This window comes from Sinocyclocheilus grahami, unplaced genomic scaffold (assembly GCF_001515645.1).
Source record: "Sinocyclocheilus grahami isolate Dianchi unplaced genomic scaffold, SAMN03320097.WGS_v1.1 scaffold110.1, whole genome shotgun sequence".
Taxonomy (NCBI): Eukaryota; Metazoa; Chordata; class Actinopteri; order Cypriniformes; family Cyprinidae; genus Sinocyclocheilus; species Sinocyclocheilus grahami.
This window is the reverse complement of record NW_015505289.1, coordinates 1852483-1872696: the sequence shown is the minus strand read 5'-3', so window position 1 is coordinate 1872696 and position 20214 is coordinate 1852483. Positions and strand designations below refer to the sequence as shown.

The 20214-nt window shown below is 35.7% G+C and overlaps 2 protein-coding genes across 3 annotated transcripts in view; one reads left to right on the top strand and one right to left on the bottom strand.

The window, feature by feature from the left end:
* The window catches only part of LOC107588962 (nucleoplasmin ATPase-like), a 4811-nt gene extending 3314 nt beyond the window's left edge, over positions 1-1497 (bottom strand). The window contains exons 1-4 of one of the 2 annotated variants that reach the window (XM_016277246.1): positions 1448-1496; positions 1327-1376; positions 1173-1255; positions 983-1102 (exon numbers count right to left, since the gene is read on the bottom strand). In XM_016277246.1, the coding sequence (XP_016132732.1) occupies positions 983-1102; positions 1173-1255; positions 1327-1363 (240 nt within the window). In that variant the 5' untranslated portion in view covers positions 1364-1376; positions 1448-1496. Of the gene's footprint in view, positions 1-982; positions 1103-1172; positions 1256-1326 lie in introns of both variants that reach the window. The other variant, XM_016277247.1, reaches the window with a different exon arrangement.
* A 6212-nt stretch (positions 1498-7709) lies between these two features.
* LOC107589012 (seizure 6-like protein) overlaps positions 7710-20214 on the top strand; it is a 39063-nt gene continuing 26558 nt past the window's right edge. Inside the window, exon 1 of the mRNA XM_016277308.1 lies at positions 7710-7746. Coding sequence (XP_016132794.1) covers positions 7710-7746 — 37 coding nt within the window. The remainder of the gene's footprint in view (positions 7747-20214) is intronic.

Sequence of the window (20214 nt, the reverse complement as noted above, 5' to 3'; positions counted from 1 at the left end):
TGCATCGTGCCGCGTAAACATAAAACCATGTCTGCATTTGTGATCGGAGAAATGACAAACAACAAGCCCTACTCTACACTGCCCAAAAAACTCGCTTTAAATATATAAAATAACTTTAAATATAAAAAAAAAAAAAAAAACGTACTTACAGTCTTTGAACTCCGCTTCGTCCACAGTGAAAGCCGATCTGGTGATCCACAGCGCAAAGTTGTATTATTTCCTCAGCGACCAGCACGGATCAGCTCCAGGCATGACAAAGCAGATATCGTCCTCTTTTGAAAGACCAAACAAAGTAGTTTCGCTTTCACAATTAAAAATCACACAGCGCCTTCACGACATGGCGGCAGCAACAACAATACTACAGTGAGAATAATAAAAAATAATGTTCTTTGCGTGAACATTTGGGCGGCGTGATGCAAATCTTCCCACATAGTGAGGTAGATATGTGGGGGCGTGTTAGAACGAGCCATTTTAGGTAGACGTGGCTGACTCTTAACTTTTATAAAGAATATCTCTTTGGATTTAAGACTTTAGTCTTTGCAACTTCACCGATCTTCTTTACGCACCAAGAGCTTGTAACACTCCAAAGAGAAAGGAAAAAATTTAAAATGCATCATATGACCCCTTTAAGCAGTTGTTCTTGAATTGTAGATCTTTAATTATTTGGAGCACTGTTTGGTCTCTTTTTAAAAGACAACACTTGGCAGATAACTGCTGAAGTAAAAAATAAATAAAGGTTTAAGCTCATTTTGAAAAACGCACAAAAATGGAAGTTTTGGCATTTTCCAAAACATGCTTTACTCTAAAACTGCATGGAAAAAAAGCAATCAAATCCAAGCTAGTTGGGTTCCAAATTTGAGGTTGACATCACAAAAGTAGTGAGCTTTCAGTAATATTACTTGGACCCAATGTTCCAAACGTTTAAAAAAAAAAAAAAGCTTTAAAACCAAGTTAATATTCTAAATAAAAACTAATTTCTTACCGTAGGCATAGATTTAGCATGTAGTGTTGCTATGGGAACCGCTCTCGCGCTGCTGTTGCCCTCACCGGTGACCAACTCGACGATATTAAACTCATCTTTTGCGGTGTGTCCCAGACACATCTTCAAATCAAATATTAACGGGTTAAAGGTAACAAAATGTCACGTTTACCTCCACAATCACTAAACCAACCGTTCTCAGCGCCAGCTGGTGTTGATGGTTCGTGTCATCCGTCTTGAAGGACTCTTCTTTATTAGATTCATTAAGCTCACAACCTAAAACAACGACCGATTTAACTTACGTTAAGTTATATTTTACTTTAAGACTCGAAAGTGTAACATCTTACCCCAAAGAGTGGATAAAGGTTTCTCTGTTTTGCTCATTTTAAAACAAAAACTGAAAGGCACATACAGTAAAGCCAGTTGAATGCGCAGTATGTAACGTGAATTATCGTTTGATATTCTCACCAGAAATAAATCTCAGGGCTGCTTCTAGGGCAGCAAAAGAAAAGAAAGAGCCAGTCTGCACCCTGTGAAGGTTTAACGAGGAAGTTAATTGCTCATCAGGTGACAGTAATTAAGTCAGGATCACTGCAGGTTAATTATGGATCCGACCTGCTGCATGAACCTGCTGAAAAATCACTTCTTTATAATCATGTTTTAATCGAATAGAATTAAGCTGACTCATAATTATGCATTCTAAATATGTTGTCTTTTATTTCAAATTAACCTCTCTTATGTATAACCTGGGCTAGTTGTCTTTGTCTACAAATGTTTCTTTTCAATAGCAGTGGTTTAATTTACTTTATAAACCTAAATAAAGAACCAACTTATGATCACGTTCACGAAGCAAACATACAAAAAATACAATGTCATCAAGTTTTGTAATAGTTATTGGGTCAGGAAGTGAGAAAAGCATACTTTGAAGAAAGCTGACTATATAATAGAGGCATGCTATGTTATAGTTTTGTTATAGTTATTTGGTCAATGAGTGAAACTTGCATGCATTATGTAAAGAGTTGACTATATAGAAACCCATAGGTTGAGTCTTAGGACAAGTACTTTGGCAAATGTCAGGGTTTGTTTGTTTTTTTAATTACTAGTACATTTTATAAACAGATATGTTGTGCAAGATTTTCAAATCAGTGTCAAATAAATAGCAGATTTCCACTGTGATAACCATATTGGGGCACATTGTCACTTTTTTTTCAAGACTTTAGTGTCTATATATACTGTAAATCACCCCTTAGAAATATTCACTGTTGTAAAAAGTGTGACAATGAGCCCCAGTCTCCCAAAGAGATCCATCAAATCAATTATTCTCATGAGATAAAGCTGTGCCTTTCATAATTGATTAATTTTACACTAAATAATTAATTAAACAAACTCAAATTCTGCTGTAAAGCAGCTATAATAAAGACATTATCTCATATTTGAAGAAGCCTGCATCGCTGTTTCTTATTTTCCTGTTTATTACTGTGAAGCTACTTTGAAACCATCTGTATTGTAAACAGCACTATATAATAAAACTGACTTGCCTATTTTTTGTGTGTGACTCAACTCAAAATGTGTGTATTTCAGTCGTTTAACTTATATCTGCCATGGTTGTTTATGTGTCTCAGATCCCCCTCAGTTCCATATGTGCTGCACACTCTCATTCCCGACTGTCGTGTGATCTATTATTAACAGATCTCCATGCACCAGATCGCTCGGCCTGTGGATTACGGAACGGAGAGAGAACATGAGCTGTGAGTTTGACCGCCGCTCCCCTGGGTTCCACCTTCCAGCCCCTCCCCGCCATCAAAGACCACGAGCCACTGGATGAAAAGAAAATAGAGGAGGGGGCTGAAGACACCATGAGGACAAAGAGACTGTGATATTACGAGGTGTGGGGGTGATGAGTAAATCAATATTATGTATACAAATATTATATATTAACATTAGGCAGAATTATGAGCTGTATTTTTAATATAACTTCATAATTTTCTGTGTCTGCACACCTGTGCTCACCAGAAGAGACCAAATGTCATGCGAAAAATAGAGTTGAATGCCTTGTAAATGAAATGTGAAGCCACATGGGAGCTCCACTCACACAATCTCGGCTCCTGACGGCGTATAGGATGGTTTAGAGAGCGCGTGGGAGGGCTCAAGTGAATTCTCGCTGTGTGTGGGCCCCGTTCTCCTCCATGAAATACTCACACACACTAAGTTAAAAAACAGAAATGAACCCAATGAGCATTTGTTGGCTATTATTAATGGTGACTAAAGAGCAGTTGTGGGCTGTCTAATGCAATGAATGATACACAAACACGTGGTGCACAGTGCCAAACGTCTGTTCAGGAACGTGACAAGTGTGCTTTAAAGTCAACATGACATCAAAATTGACTAAATTTAATTTACTTTCTCAAAGCACATCAAAGTTCTTATTAACGATGATCCATCAGTAATTTTGTTATAAATAAAAAAATAAAATGCTTTTTCTTATACTTGCGCCGCCTCTGAAACAAATTTCCTTGTTAACTGATGTCTTCAATGCCATGGACCCCCAAATGTGATGATGCCATTTCAAAGGACCCCCTTCCTAATATATAACACATTATAAAAAAAATATATATATATATGGAATGTTTATACAATTTATAACAATTATAAAATTTAAAAATAAATATAAAATATATTTATATTAATATATATATAAAATATATTTTTTTATAAAATGTGTGTATATATATTTATATACTTTATATTTATTTATTAATAAATATTTATTTTTAATTTCACACACACACACACACACACATATATATATATAAAGCTGTCAATGGAATAAAAATTATATTAATAAAATTAAAATTAAAAATGGAATAAATAAATGCATTTTTTAAAATGTTATATATATATATACATACATACACACACACACACACACACACACACACACGTGTGTGATTAATCTCATAATTACACCTTGCACCCCTTTTGAAAGCCCCTCATCTAGGGAGGGAAAAATGGATTTTGGAAGGCAAAATTATTTAAACCAATGGCCAAAAAGCTGTTTGCATAGTCTTGGTTTTAGTCCGTGATTGTAGATAATGCAACCTTTCTAAAATCTTGCCAATAGTTAATGCAGTAATTTAATGTTGCTGCAATAACAGCAAGTAACAGTAGATTTAAATAAGCAGTGCTGGTATGTATCACTACTTTTCATTATAAGTTCCTGGTGAATAAAATCAATTCCTGCTCTACAGATTTTTTCATCTCATTGAATATCCTGTTTCACTTAAAAATGCATCACCTTACAGCAGCAAAAATGGGTTGCAAATGCCATTTAAAGTTGACTTGAATTATTCCTGAAATGCTCCAAAGGTGCTGAAAACTAAAAAAATATATATATTAAAAACCCCACATTAGCTGCAGAATACCTGTTTCAGCACTTCCTAAGTAAACTAAGCATATTGTGGATTTGCTCGTTTGGTGGCATTTCACTGTGGAATTACAGCAACTGGCTGATAGATGGCAGGAAAAGCGGAGACAGTGCCGGAAAATCACAGATAATCCTTAGACCTCCTCAGATCTAATTAAGATTTTCTCAAGGAAAGGGAGGGATGGAACCTCTCTATAGCGTGTCAATAGAGTGTCAGTCACTGAGATTTTCTTCATTTCTCTAGCTTAAAGAGAAGAGTGTGGGCTAGCAAAACACCAAGGTCATGGGTTTGGTTGCCAGGGAATGCATGAAGTGATAAAAAGGTACATTGAATGCAATGTACATCACTTTGGATGAGTGTCAGCAGATGCATATAAATGTTGTGATCTATAATATAAATGTTACTGGTTTAGCTGTTTTCAGGAAAAAAAATACATGTTAATTATTTTGCTGCATAAAGTTCTGGCACAAAATCCAACAAATACGTGGTTGCACTGCTAAAAACGAGGAGGAGTTTCACTTTATCTGTTTTAAAATAAATGCAACAGCATCATTATATACAGCAGCTGACTTTTAACTACAGCAAACACAGTGGTTTCAGTGCTGGGCAATGAGCCATACATGTGTCGTGCCTCAGTCTGTACGGGTGAATGGCATTGCCAACACTGAGCTGTGCTCTTACAGCCTTGGAAGCAGTCACTTGATCGTAGATATAAAGGTTTAGACATTCAAAATGCTCCTTCCTTTTTTATAACATCTAAACAACACTGGACCCCATTGACTTTCATTGCACTGGGAATTTTTTTTCTCTAAACATCTTATTGAAGATCATTCTTTTGTTCCACAGAAGAGAGTCCATAATTCATAATAAAGCTTTCTCCAGCGAAAAAGTCCATCCCCTGTTGTCCTCTCTCATCAAAATCCGTATGTTTAGAACTATTTTGGACTTGTTTCACTTGTAAACGGCACTTGATCTGTGCATGTTTCTCTCCTGATTCAGATGAGATTTGTCAGAGAAAACAATATTAAGGATACAGGATGGTTTGAAGTTAAAAATGTCTTCATTTTTGGGTGAACTATTCCTTTAAGCGAATTTCTCCTGATGAATGTTTTCATTTCTTTTCTGGAACACTCACTCAGAAGTAATTAACAAAGATTATCGCAAAGCAGCTAGACCCAGCTAACAAGAATTTGAAAATTATGCTTTCAGAGAAATTATTTTCTTCTCAGGCCGCTGGATTGACAAAAAAAAAATTGCATCAAAGCATCACATATCTCAAAGCGGGCTGGAGGTCTTTATGTGGTTTCTGTCCAGCTCTTCTCACATAGCCGGGCATATCTGTCTGAAACTGAGTTCACGGCACCTCAAACTCGAGGTCTATCTCATTTCTTAGTGCAGGCCAGCGGCCTTTTAGCCAGAAATAAGAGATGTGGGATAAATGATAACACTGTTACTGGACTATGAATTCCCTTGACCGGTGAAGTCATGCATGATATCATATGGGCTTCACTGTGGATTGATTTGGGAAAAACATTTGGTAATGTAAGTAGAGACTAGCCTCTCCGCTGGGAGTTTTAAATTGCCTTTATGGTAAAATGAAGACTGGGGTTAGTTGTCACACCATTCTCAGAAATGAGTTCTTCATGTATGTCATAACATTTCTGATTGGTTAAAAAAGTGTGGGCTTGTGATTATTTCAGATCAAACACTATCTATCTATCTATCTATCTATCTATCTATCTATCAGTAACAATTAATATTTCACTATATCCATGAATTAAACTAGAAGCATAGAAGCATATCATATGGGCTTCACTGTGTATTGATTTGGGAAAAACATTTGGTAATGTAAGTAGAGACTAGCCTCTCCGCTGGGAGTTTTAAATTGCCTTTATGGTAAAATGAAGACTGGGGTTAGTTGTCACACCATTCTCAGAAATGAGTTCTTCATGTATGTCATAACATTTCTGATTGGTTAAAAAAGTGTGGGCTTGTGATTATTTCAGATCAAACACTATCTATCTATCTATCTATCTATCTATCTATCTATCTATCTATCTATCTATCTATCTATCAGTAACAAATAAGCATTCATTATATCCCTGAATTCAGATTTTAAACTAGAAGCATATTCTCCCCACAGCATGTTTATTTTCCGACAGCGCATGGTGTGTGATGATCTGAAATGAGAAGGAAAAGACACCTCTCTGCGTTTGGATTATTTTGGTCCAGTGTAAATTCCAGCTCCATTTGACGTTTCCAGATTCTAGGTTAAAGGAACAGCGTTTTCATACACTATAAGCAGCTAAACAATATTGCCTATATATGTTTTTGCTTTTATAAAACAAACTGTCACGTATGCGTGTTAAACATTGCTTCAAAAATACTTACTAAAATAATAGGTTTACGCATACGTTAGAATGTCTTTAATGCTACAAACTGTTCTTTGTGTTTTATTATTAGTTGCAATTATTATATCATCAAATCCTACCAGACTATCATTGGTCAAACGTGTGTTGATAGTCGCAGAGGTTTTGTTTTGGGGGTGTACTAGAACAGGCTCTTATACTAGGTTGTCCGAAAAACACATTATGTTTCACATGTTTTACATTATTACAACACCTCTCTCCCGTTGTGATTGGCAGCACTCGGCGCCTGGTCGAGAAATGACACGCCCCTTACCATAGCCGCCTGCAAGCTTCAGTGTAAATATTGAGTCAAAATCAAATCAATTTGAGCGCGATTTAAACCCGGATGATTGTAACCACTTTAAGTTCGTCTGCCTTGGGGAAACTAGCGTGTATCTGACACAGTGATAACACTCCTTGCCTTCTCTAGTGCAGCTCAACCAGGTCTCGTCCCATTCGTCGATATTTGTGATGTCACAAATCCCGGAAAATATGCGTTGTAGTCCAAACGAGTCGTTCGTTGTAGTTTTTGAAAAGTGATTTCTGTTAAATAAAATATCTCCTTTTGAAGTGGACTTTGAGCTTTGCAACTTTGCAGATCTTTTTTTATGCTCAAACAGCAACATTACAGACTAACTAAAGTTGAAAAAGTGAAAAAGCATAGTAGGACCCCTTTAAGACAAACGACTCGAGTGTCATATCTTGTAGTATTTTATTTATTTTATTTTTGACTAGTAAAGGAAGGCCTACTAGCAAGCATAACTTACTGTCTGCGTGAGTGTATCTTTACCGACATAATGTGAGTGTGGTTTGCTACAAACAGTACTATTTTACATGTAGTTTATCATGTAGTTCCTGTTGGTATCATGCTAAAGATTCCAGGTTGACCAGCTTTACATGACCATTACAAGAGATAACTACACATGCAAGAATGGTAAGCGACTACTCTCATGTTAATTCATATAGCCTAATATTTTAATAATATTCATGTAATATATAATATTTGTGTAATAGCCATATTAAGTCTTGGGGATGTTAACCCATATAATAATAAGTCTTGTGGGTATATTTAGTGTTTTTCCTTCCTCTGTAGACTTAAACATTTTAATGTTGTGTTCTATTCAGTTTAGATTGACATCGCTAACCATGCATTATTAGTCTGCTCAGAATATGATGTTTAATTAAACAAAATGGCAATTTAATGGCAAAAAGCATTTGCTTTGCAACTGTACAGTTATTTAAATTCTAGATTTCCACATTAGCTTCCGAGTCAAAGTGGCTTTTGTTTCATTTACAGTAGTTGAAAATATGAGTTGAATTGCACAGAGCATAAGAGTTTGTAGATGATGAGTTGAAATTGTCTAGAAATCGACATGCATTATTAGTCTGCTCAGAATATGATGTTTAATTAAACAAAATGGCAATTTAATGGCAAAAAGCATTTGCTTTGCAACTGTACAGTTATTTAAATTCTAGATTTCCACATTAGCTTCCGAGTCAAAGTGGCAAAGTGTAGTTGAAAATATGAGTTGAATTGCACAGAGCATAAGAGTTTGTAGATGATGAGTTGAAATTGTCTAGAAATCGACAACAGCTGTGATTAATTGCTTAAAACTAAATTTGTACTGAACCCAGCTCTTTCCATAACTAGAAGCCAAGGGTTAGATTACAAAAGTTATCATATCCCTCGTGTTAATTTTGGATCACGGCCCGTAATAGTTGAGTTCTCATTGTTTTGGCACACTCTGTACTGTTAAAGGGAACGAGATCTTAGTTACACTCTAGCGATCTTTATTTACCGCTAGTGATATGATAGTTAGAGAGCTCTTCCATGCAACAAAACACATGAAAATATGGAGAGTATTTTTTATTGGTGACTCAAATAAATCTATGTATTGTATTTTAAACAAACAATTCTTTCATGTCACTATTTGCTCTCCATCATTGTGTTTGGTGTTCTTTCATTCATAGAAGAATTGTGCTGGTGGCTCTGTTCCATGCCATTACAATAAATGGGAACTAGAGCTTTCATGCTTCAAAAGCACCATAAAAGCAGTCATAGGACTCATGCTCCGCTTCCACAGAGGAAAGAGAGTCATACAGGTTTAGAATGAGTAAATGAGTGCGATTTCTCATTTTTGACTGAAATATCCCTAACTCAACCACAGAACTATCGCCTGCAAAGTTTGAAGCAAATTCACAGTAGCTCTCCCAAAAATCAGATAGACAATTCTGGCGGTGCTGTGTTATTTTCACAGGGCCAGAACTCTCTAGGTGACAGACTGTCTGTTCTGCACCTTCTGAAACTCTTCCCATCACATCACTTCCCGTCTTTCACCACAGATCTCTGATACACAAAGCCAAATCTGAATAGAAAGGGCAAGAATGTCCCGCAGGAAATGTCTGATAGGAACTAAAACAAGTTCTCTCTCAGAAGACTACAGGCTCAAATGTGTGGATTTATGGAGACCTGAGCATTGGGTTATTTGACAAAACCGGTGTCTTTTGACTCACTAACGTGTAAATAAAGGGGATTTCACAGTGATGTCATAGTAGAACCATTTAGGTTCCCCAAAGAACCTTTCTTATAAGAACCCTTTTTAAAAATAATCTAAAGAACCCTTTTCCAGATGGAAAACTTTTGTGCAATGGAACCACCTAGAATATAATAGGCCAATAAAGAACCTTTATTTTTAGTGTATGGGTAATTATAGACATTTTTGTTATTGCTTCTTATGATGTTTTTGTTTATCAAGCCTCATTACCATGATTTTTTGTATAGTACACAAGTGATTAATTAAAAGTGAATATTTGTATAAATATCAGCCAGTGGCATAACTACCAGCAGTGCAGATGGGAAAAATTAAATAATTATTTTCAATTAATATTTTAATGTGACTCAAGATGGCACAATACAATTTATTAATACTTTATTTGTCTGATACATTGTTTAAAATGTCACTTACAAATTATTTAATATTATAAAATAATTTAATAAAATGTTTGTATAATATAAATATATTAAATACAAAAATATTACTTTATATATTTCTAAAATTATATTTATATACATTTAATTAAAATTATTTATTTAATATAATTTTAAGTTTTTACTCACTTTCACTAAAATATATTTTGGGGGAAAAAAGTCTAAAACTACTTACTTTACTGATTATTGAAGTTTATTTTTTTAATCCAGTCATACAATTCATATTTCATAACTAGTGATACAATTGTCAGCCCCACCTCAGCTGAAATATTTTTATAGCTGCCAGAAACAGTCTTACCTTTGTCATTTATTATAATATATTTTAAATTAATTTAATCAAATTATAATAAACTGTAATAAATATGCAATAAAGCAATGAATTACATTATACATGTATAACATTTACTCTAATTAAAATTATTTTTTAATTAAAACTTAAATTTTTTACAAAGTATTTCAAAATAAATAGATTTTAAAAGATGAAAAAAATGAAAAAGGCATCCGTTTCATAGAATGATTCATTTGATTGTACTTGTGTGGGTTTGTTGATTCAGGATACGATGGGCTTCTGTCTGGTTCTGAATCCATCACCAGGTGTTTGTTTTGCTAATATCATATTTCCCTATTCGGATATGAAAACAAACGCTGATGTAGATCGGTTGAACGCTGGCATGTTCCATAAAATATAAGCGTTAGGTAATATCTCTAGCGTAATGTGTTGGCTGGCATTATGGTATTATTTCAGTTAAGCATGTGGCAGAATACAGTGTTGTATGCAATATCACTGCCATTATAAAAGCTCTGACAGTAGGGCGGTTTGCGTAATATCTGCTATCCTGTAGCTATACCGTGGGCTGGCGGCCTGCATGTGTACAGTGGATCTTGGAAAGTGCTTTCTATTGTAGTTTCCTCCGAACGAGAGGTTTGCATCTGATGCCCTGGAGGTTTGCTGAGGGGAGGGTGACTGACAGCTTCTCTTCAGCTCAGTACCTCTTCATCATTCACATAGAGGATTCTCTAGTCACTGGGAATTGGTGAGACTTTCTCGAGTTTTCTTTGAGCAGTGGTGTCCTACAGCATAAAAAAGACAAGAATCGTAGCTGTGAGGGAAGGATTGAGGGGAAAGAGTAAAAGTAGATGAGATGTGGACAACCTAAAGATTGTAGTAGTCATTTTAGGAGACACTTTATGAATTGCCAGCTAATTAAATTGCTTGAAGTGACAGTAAAGACATTTGATATTATTACAAAAGTTTACTATTTCAAATAAATGCTGTTCTTTTGAACTTTCTGTTTAATAAATAATCTGAAAAAAATGCATCATGGTTTCCACAAAAATAGTACGCAGCACAATGTTTTCAACATTAATAATAATATGAAATGCAAAAATAAAAAATAAAATGCTATTTAAATTACTATTTATATTTTAAAATATATATAAAAATAGTGCTGTCAAATGATTAATCGTTTGACAGCACTAATTAAAATAGAAATTAGATCAAATAAATGCAGCCTTGGTGAGCATCAGAGACTTATCATTTATTATTCTAATTTAACATTTATAGCATTGCAACACATTATTGTAACACATGAACTACTTTAATACTAATATTAATGAATGTATTATTTTCATATTTATATGGTACTAATTATTTTAGCTGTCTTGGAACAGTGTGTTATTATAATTTTAAGAAAGGATTTATTTATTATTATTTAAGCTACAATTCCTCCCTCAACCTCAGCTGAGATATTATGTGGTAGCTTCCAGAAACAGTGTTACATTTGTCATTCATCTTAGTCTTTACCAAACAACTTACAGATGAAAAACAATATTGAATTTTGCACAGGCAAACGCTGCTCTATTCTAGTTTCAGTTTCAACCCCCCTGGAGCAATCGGTGTTTTGCTGAAGGGCAAAATGTGGACGCTTTTCTTCTTGCTGGGATCTACCCATCAATCTGTTGGTTAGCAGCTCTGAGCCTTTGGCTTTTACACTCGCTTATCAGGTTGGCAGTATTTAAAAAAGGTGACAGAACCTGTCAAACGAACAGACAAATTAAGGCCCTTTTTAACGTTTCCCCATGAAAACGTGAGGAAACAGTTTAGTGTAAACATCCTGACACAAGAGTTTCACAGCCGAGCATCTGTTGCCTTGGAGTGTTAATGAAATTATCAGGCAGTGTTAATCAGCCCTGACTGATCGCATTGGTTGAGTGAATCCGACAAAACTAATGAATGGCCTAAAGGATCGGCTCATCTTGACCAGTGCCCTGAAAAGAGAATATATTAGTGCATGTTTTGTGTTTAATTGCACTGGATTCATTTCTGGGGTCATTAAATGCACTAAAATGTTTACTCTGACATGCAGAACACTCTTAAAAGAAAAGTGTGTGTGCATGATTTTGATTAACGTTAACATGAAATTAAAATCAACACATTGATTTTGTAATAAATTATCCTAGTCTTATTTTAAAGGATTCTGTGCAAATGCAGTGCAGAACATCAGTCACATTGGGTTGCAACCACCATTTCACGATTGTTGAGTTTTAGGTAATAGTTCTCTCAAAAATGAAAATTTGCTGAAAATGTACTCACCCTCAGCCCATCCAAGATGTAGATGAGTTTGTTTCTTCATCAGAACAGATTTGGAGAAATGTAGCATTACATCATTTGCTCACCAACGGATCCTCTGCAGTGAATGGGTGCCGTCAGAACGAGAGTCCAAACAGCTGATAAAAACATCACAATAATCCACAAGTAATTCTCACCACTTTAGTCCATCAGTTAACATCTTGCGAAGTGAAAAGCTGCATGTTTGTAAGAAACAAATCTATCCTTAAAGAATTAGTTCACTTCTGAATGACAATTTCCTCATAATTTACTCACCCCCATGTCATCCAAGAAGTTCATGTCTTTCTTTCTTCAGTCGAAAAGAAATTAAGGTTTTTGAGGAAAACATTCCATGGTTTTTCTTTATATAGTGGACTTCAGTGGGGTTCACTGGGTGGAAGGTCCAAATTGCAGCTTCAGTGCAGCTTCAAAGCGTTCTACACGATCCCAGACGAGGAAGAAGGGTCTTATCTATCGAAACGATCTGTCATTTTCTAAAAAACAATACAAATTATATACTTTTTAACCTTAAAAGCTTGTCTTGTGTAGCTCTGCAATGCGCATGCGTACTCTGTGCAGTCCCATTCGAAACAGTTAGGGTAGGTCGAAAAACTCCCATCTCATTTTCTCCTCCAACTTCAAAATCGTCCTACATCGCTGCAGAAGTACCGACCCAGTGTTTACAAAGTGAACGTGCAAAGAAGGTCAAACGCCCTTTACAAAAAATGGTAAAACAGCGACGTAGGACGATTTAGAATGATTTTAAAGTTGGAGGAGAAAATGAGATGGGAGTTTTTCAATATAACCTAACTGTCATGAACCGGAATGCAGTTCATGTAGAATTAGACAAGACGAGCGTTTGAAGTTAAAAAGTATATAAATGATCATTTATTTTTAGAAAATGACCGATCGTTTCGCTAGATAAGACCCTTCCTCGTCTGGGATCGTGTAGAACGCTTTGAAGCTGCACTGAAACTGCAATTTGGACCTTCCACCCAGTGAAGTCCACTATATAGAGAAAAACCCTGGAATGTTTTCCTCAAAAACCTTAATTTCTTTTCTACTGAAGAAAGAAAGACATGAACATCTTGGATGACATGGGGGTGAGAAAATTGAGGAAATGTTTATTCAGAAGTGAACTAATCCTTTAAGTAATTTTAATTTTAAACTGTACTGTTGCTTCTGGGCAAAATTCAAGTCCATAATAACACAATACGAGTCCATAATAAAATCCATAATAACACTTCCTTAAATGTCTAATGATGGTGCTTTTGGTTTCACAAGACATCAATTGATGGACTGGAGTGGTGTGGATTACTTGTAGATTATTGTGATGTTTTTATCATCTGTTTGGACTCTCATTCTGACGGCACCCATTCACTGCAGAGGATCCATTGCTGAGCAAGTGATGTAATGATACACAACACATTTCTCCCTTTGTTGTGATTTTGGTTTCCCAGATTTCATGTTCTCTGCTGTTAAAAGAAAAGGCAATAAACTCACATTTACTGTAATGGAATTATGCAAGAACTTTAAAACTGGAGAATAAGGCTCCTTAAGCATCTAAATGTTTACTGTTGCCAACAGACGCCTTTTAAAGAGATTAAAAGCAGGATATTGTTGAGGAATAGAGCACAGCCCCTGCGAAATCGCTCCTAAAGCGGCTACAGCTCTAATGATGCATGTGAATGAGCGATGCATTCAGAACGTCAGCACTGAACTTTGAAGACGCTCCATGATGAATCTGAACCTCTGAATATGATGGTGTCACTTCAGCCAGATGGAACGGTTGGTGCAAAGCATGCACCATCTGTCAGGCACATGGCACCTCAATTTCCGCGGAGCATTTTACATGCTTAATATTTCAGCTTCCCTTTGCTTCAAAGCAGCGGCTGACAGGTAGCATGTTTTGAAACGTCCCAACCGGTTTCTCTGATTTGAGAGCTGCATGCAAGCGACTGCCTTCACCTGAGCCCGGGCGCATTTAGCGCATCAAGACGAGGTGAGAAATGCAGTCAAAGCATTGCCGTCAGCTCCCCCGTCTCCTCGGTGACATTTGAGAGCGAGTGTTTGCCTTAACGCTTCAGCTCAAAGTTTTACACACTTTCAGCTGTCGGGTTTGTTCATCCTGTGCTTGCAAGCGCTGTCAGCCACTAATGCAGACGGACAGTCCCAGCAGGTGGAGAGAGTCGATTCAGTGCTGAAACTTCATTTTAATACTATTATGGAAATGACTTTTTTGGGGCATGAAGACAGCTTTAGAAAAAGCCTCTGAATTAATGTAATTTCAGACGTTTGATCTGAATCAGTTCTGAATGTGATAAGGTCTCACGCCTGCTGCTTTTGTAGATGGGAATTAATGTCTTAAAAAGTGGCTGAAGAGCTTTAATGCCCTTAAATCATACTGTGGTGGTACCATGGTACTTTTGATATATACCAGGGTACTTACTAATAATTAATATGCCATGGTATCTTAGATATGTAACATGGTATTACCAGGGTATTACTGTAAGAACCATGTGCATATGTACCAAAATTACCTGATACCACTAATGTTACGCCACAGTAGTTTTTAAAGTACATAACCATACAAAAACATGTCAAATATTCATAAAACCATGGTATTGCCATTTCCCCTTAAAGTAAAAGGTACTATGGTATAGGTGAAAATACCATGGTATTTACATTGTACTGCAAGGTATTTCATGGTTCTGTCATGTCCAAAAAGAGTTACCTGGTACCACACTTGCAAAAAAGTAGCATAGTATACTTCCATGGTATTCTTGGAAGTTATGGTAAGTGTTTCAGAGTACCATAGTATTAACATCAGATATGCCATGGTACCACCACAGTACTTTTTGTAAGTTATAACCATACAAATCATGGTACTACTATGTTACCATAGCAAAAACATGGCTGGGCGTCATTATGCTAATATTTCCACATAGTGAGGTAGATATGTGGGGGCGTGTTAGAACGAGCCGTTTTAGGGGGGCGTGGCAGAGTCTTAACTTTGATAAAGAATATCTCTTTGGTTTTGAGACTTTAGTCTTTGCATCATCAGGGATCTTATCTATGCACAATCAGCTTGTAACACTCCAAAGAGAAAGGAAAACTTGAAATCGCATCATATGACCCCTTTAATAAATATCCATAAAACTATGGTTGTACCATTTTTCCTCAAAAATGTGATGGCACAATGATATGGTATCAGGTAAAAAAAACATGTTATTTACATGATCCTACAAGGTATTTCTATGAATATCATAGTATGTCCAAAACATTTTATTACGTGATACCACACTTGCAAAAAAGTACCATAGTATACTTCCATGGCATTCTTGGAAGTTATGGTAAATGTTTCAAAGTACCATAGTATTACCATCTGATATAGTCTCTGTACCATGGTACCACCACAGTACTTTTTCTAAGGCCATAACCAAAAAATTGTCATATAACCATGGTGTATACAAAAATCATGGTATTACAATGGAACCATATCAAAAGCATGGCATGGTAAATATTCATAAACCATTGTATTTTTACTTTAAAAAGTGGTATAGTGATGGTAACAGGTGAAAATACCATGAATGTACCACAAATACCACAATATATAGGCTATGGTATTTAAAGTATTTACAAGGTACTCCTAAGAATAGCATGAAAAATTTATTATCTGGTATAATATTGTGATACTTGATACTCATATTTTCATGATCCAAAATACTTAAAAGAATACAGTGTTATTTCCATGAAAAAAAAGTATGGCAATATCATGGTGCTTTATTGTTAGTGTGTGATGTAAAGCGTCCCGAGGGCTGTGTTAAAGTGAGTGTCCAAAAAATTGTCATATAACCATGGTGTATACAAAAATCATGGTATTACAATGGAACCATATCAAAAGCATGGCATGGTAAATATTCATAAACCATTGTATTTTTACTTTAAAAAGTGGTATAGTGATGGTAACAGGTGAAAATACCATGAATGTACCACAAATACCACAATATATAGGCTATGGTATTTAAAGTATTTACAAGGTACTCCTAAGAATAGCATGAAAAATTTATTATCTGGTATAATATTGTGATACTTGATACTCATATTTTCATGATCCAAAATACTTAAAAGAATACAGTGTTATTTCCATGAAAAAAAGTATGGCAATATCATGGTGCTTTATTGTTAGTGTGTGATGTAAAGCGTCCCGAGGGCTGTGTTAAAGTGAGTGTTGAGTGTTTTCTGCCTGTTCAGTCTCTGCTGAGGTTGGATCCAGGCCTTTTGAGCGTTTGAATGAGCGATCGGTTGGAGGGTTCTTGGCAGGGCTGCACACTTTAGTGCCTCTCTGTGGGCAACAGTCATTGAAACACAACTCACACTCCAGACTGCCTCCCGTTCATGCATGGAGCGCAAGATGGAGGAGTCAAGGCATGGAGAAGAGGGGAAAAAAAGAAAAAAAAGCACTCATTTTCATTCCCTTTTTTCCCATCTTGCATCCATCAAACTTTGTCACGCTTATGAAACCTCCTCACTGTCACAAAATCTGTGTGTTGATGATAAGCACTTTGATTTTTAGACATACGGCGGGTTTCCTCTGGGTAGCATAAAGCATAAATAAATCAACAAATAAATGTTTTAAAGGACAGCTGCATTAATTGTAAATGGAGAGGGCTTTTAAGATAGGTTGGCATGGCAATAAGAATATCAACACAGGAAATCTTTGGGAAAACAAGAGTGGAATTCAGTTCAGTTCAATTCTGTTTTATTAGGAGAGCACTTTCTCTATTCAAATTGGTCCAAAGTAGCTTAACAAAGAAAAGTAGGCAGTGAATAAGCCAAATGTGACAGTGCCATGGAAAAACTCCCAAAGATATTCAGGTTAGATGGGGAAGCAATCTCAAAGGCCAATATCTGTGGGTTGGCTTTGGTTTGGCATACTAATTACCATTTATGAAAGTAAGTAGTATGCATACTATTACTGTATTTAATGTGAATTTCTGTATGCATGATGGAACATCTGGATGACATATTACATTTGCCCGAGTCTACTTGAGCAAAAAACGTGAAATACTTTATCCCATAACGCAATGCAATAAACTTCTTGTATTTGATATTTTATGTTATATTAATCCAATTGTATTAATTTTTATACATTTGTAAACTGAATTAAAGTGGACAAAATGGTTGTAAATATTTCCAAGATGATAATTGGATGTCACTTGTTGAGTTAAACATGCAAAATAGTGAGGTCATGTGACAAATGTACTATACTACTGTTTGAAAACTTTGTTTCACATATATATTTTAGAAGTCTCTTCCGCTCACCAAGACTGCATTTATTTGATCAAAAATACAATAAAATCAGAAATATTGTGAAATACTTTTAAAGGAACACTCCACTATTTTTGAAAATAGGCTCATTTTCCAACTCCCCTAGAGTTAAACAGTTGAGTTTTACCGTTTTCAAAACCATTCAGTCGATCTCCGTAGTAATTTTAGCTTAGCTTAGCATAGATCATTGAATCTGATTAGACCGTTAGCATCTCGCTCAAAAATGACCAAAGAGTTTCTATATTTTTCCTATTTAAAACTTGACTCTTCTGTAGTTACATCGTGTACTAAGATTCCGATGTAAAAATCAAGGAACTTTGCTTGCATGGGTGCAGCAGACGCAATGATATTATGCAGCGCCTGAAAATAGTCCCAGCTAGGTAACTTCCAATAAGCCTATTTTCAGGCGTTTTCTCCCATGGTACAGCTGCAAAGTTTCTTGATTATTACACCAGAATGAGAGTACAGTTCCTAGCCATATCGGCCTAGAAAATCGCAACTTTTAATTTTCCGTCGGTATTAGTACACGATGTAACTACAGAAGAGTCAAGTTTTAAATAGGAAAAATATAGAAACGCTTTGGTCATTTTTGAGCGAGATGCTAACGGTCTAATCAGATTCAATTATCTATGCTAAGCTAAGCTAAAAGTGCTACCACCAGACCTGGAGATCGGCTGAATGGATTCGAAAATGGTAAAACTCAACTGTTTAACTCTAGGGGAGTTGGAAAATGAGCCTATTTTCAAAAATAGTGGAGTGTTACTTTAACATTTAAAGTAGCTATTTTAATATATGTTAAAATGTTATTTATTCCTGTGATGCAAAGCTGAATTTTCAGCATCATTACTCTAATCTTTAGTGTCACATGATCCTTCAGAAATCATTCTAAAATGCTGATTTGCTGCTCAAGAAACATTTCTTATTATTATCAACGTTGAAAACAGTTGTGCTGCTTCAAAATTTTGTGGAAACCATAATATATATTTCAGGATTGTTTGATGAATAAAAAGTTAAAAAGAGCAGCATTTATTTGAAATATAAATATTTGTAACATTTTAAATTCCTTTACTCTTTTGATCAACTTAATGAGACCTTGATGAACAAAAGCATTAATTTCTTAAAATCTTACTGACCCCAACATGTTTGAGGACATAGAGTATTCTGAACATAGACGTTTGTGTGGAATCTGTGTGTTTTTGTAGACTAATACCCAGAGAGAGATTGTTCTATCGCTCTTCTTGATCTTTTTGATCCCTGTGTACACTTTGTAAGTTAAATGAAGGCAGGAGAGGGAGAATGGAGAGGATCCGTCCCTTTGATGTATTGTCACCCTTTGTTCTCCAGAGAAGTGGTTAATCACACTCTCGTTGTATTGTAGAAAATGTTATTCGTTTCACCTTACCTTTGAGGAACACAGCATACCAAAATAACAAATAAAACCAAAGCAAAGGTCAGAATCTTGAGGGAGGAGTGCTGAGATTAAAGGCAGAGTACAGAGAGAAGGATGGAGGGAGACACATGTGTGAGAGGAGAGAGAGGAGTATAGGACAGCTGCCTGTGCAGACGACACACACCTGTGCAGCTGCTCAGAGACTCTTGAATGATAAGCAGGCAGAAGATGCCATCTGCCTCACTGTGCCAGTCGCCATCCTGGAGGGAATCCAATAGATTCAGGCCCCTAGAACATCGAAGAATGGTTGAGATCCCTATAAAGGCACCATGGAGACGATGAGACGGTTTTCTTTAAGGGGATGAAATTTTTCTATGTTAAAATTATTTCTCCTGTCATAGTTTAATATGCTGAAACAATTTGTAAGAAAAATCCATAGAAAAAAGGAAGAATGTCCTGGTAGAAAAAATGGGCATTTCTTTCAACCTTAAACCACAACTCAATGCAATGTGTAACACAAAATATGGGTAAACACCTGTTAAAAATCAGTAAAGAAAATGTGTTCATATTAACATGGTACATTGGCCTGTCTTTTTACGCACTTTTCACAAAGCACAAAACTTACCTCACGTAAACGTAGCCCCCCCACATTTGACCCAATTTACTCTCTTAATACAGTTTAAACTTGCCTTCTGGTACCATTCTAGTACGGAACAGGGTTTTTGCACGTTTGCAATTGAATTGAGAATGCTTTTTGAGTTCCGATTTCTGAAATTAAAGTGTATTTGAATTGAGGTTGCAAACAGAATGCAGAATTGCAATTTGAATTGATCTTAAAAAAGTAGAATTAAAATATTTTTTTAAGAAATTTATATAGCCGCAATATAAATCTAGAAAAAATGTTGTCAACACTAATGTTGGCTTGACCAACCCTTGTTTAAACATTTTCAAAAACGATTAAAAAACCGATAGATAGATAGATAGATAGATAGATAGATAGATAGATAGATAGATAGATAGATAGATAGATAGAGATAGATAGATAGATAGATAGATAGATAGATAGATAGATAGATGATAGATA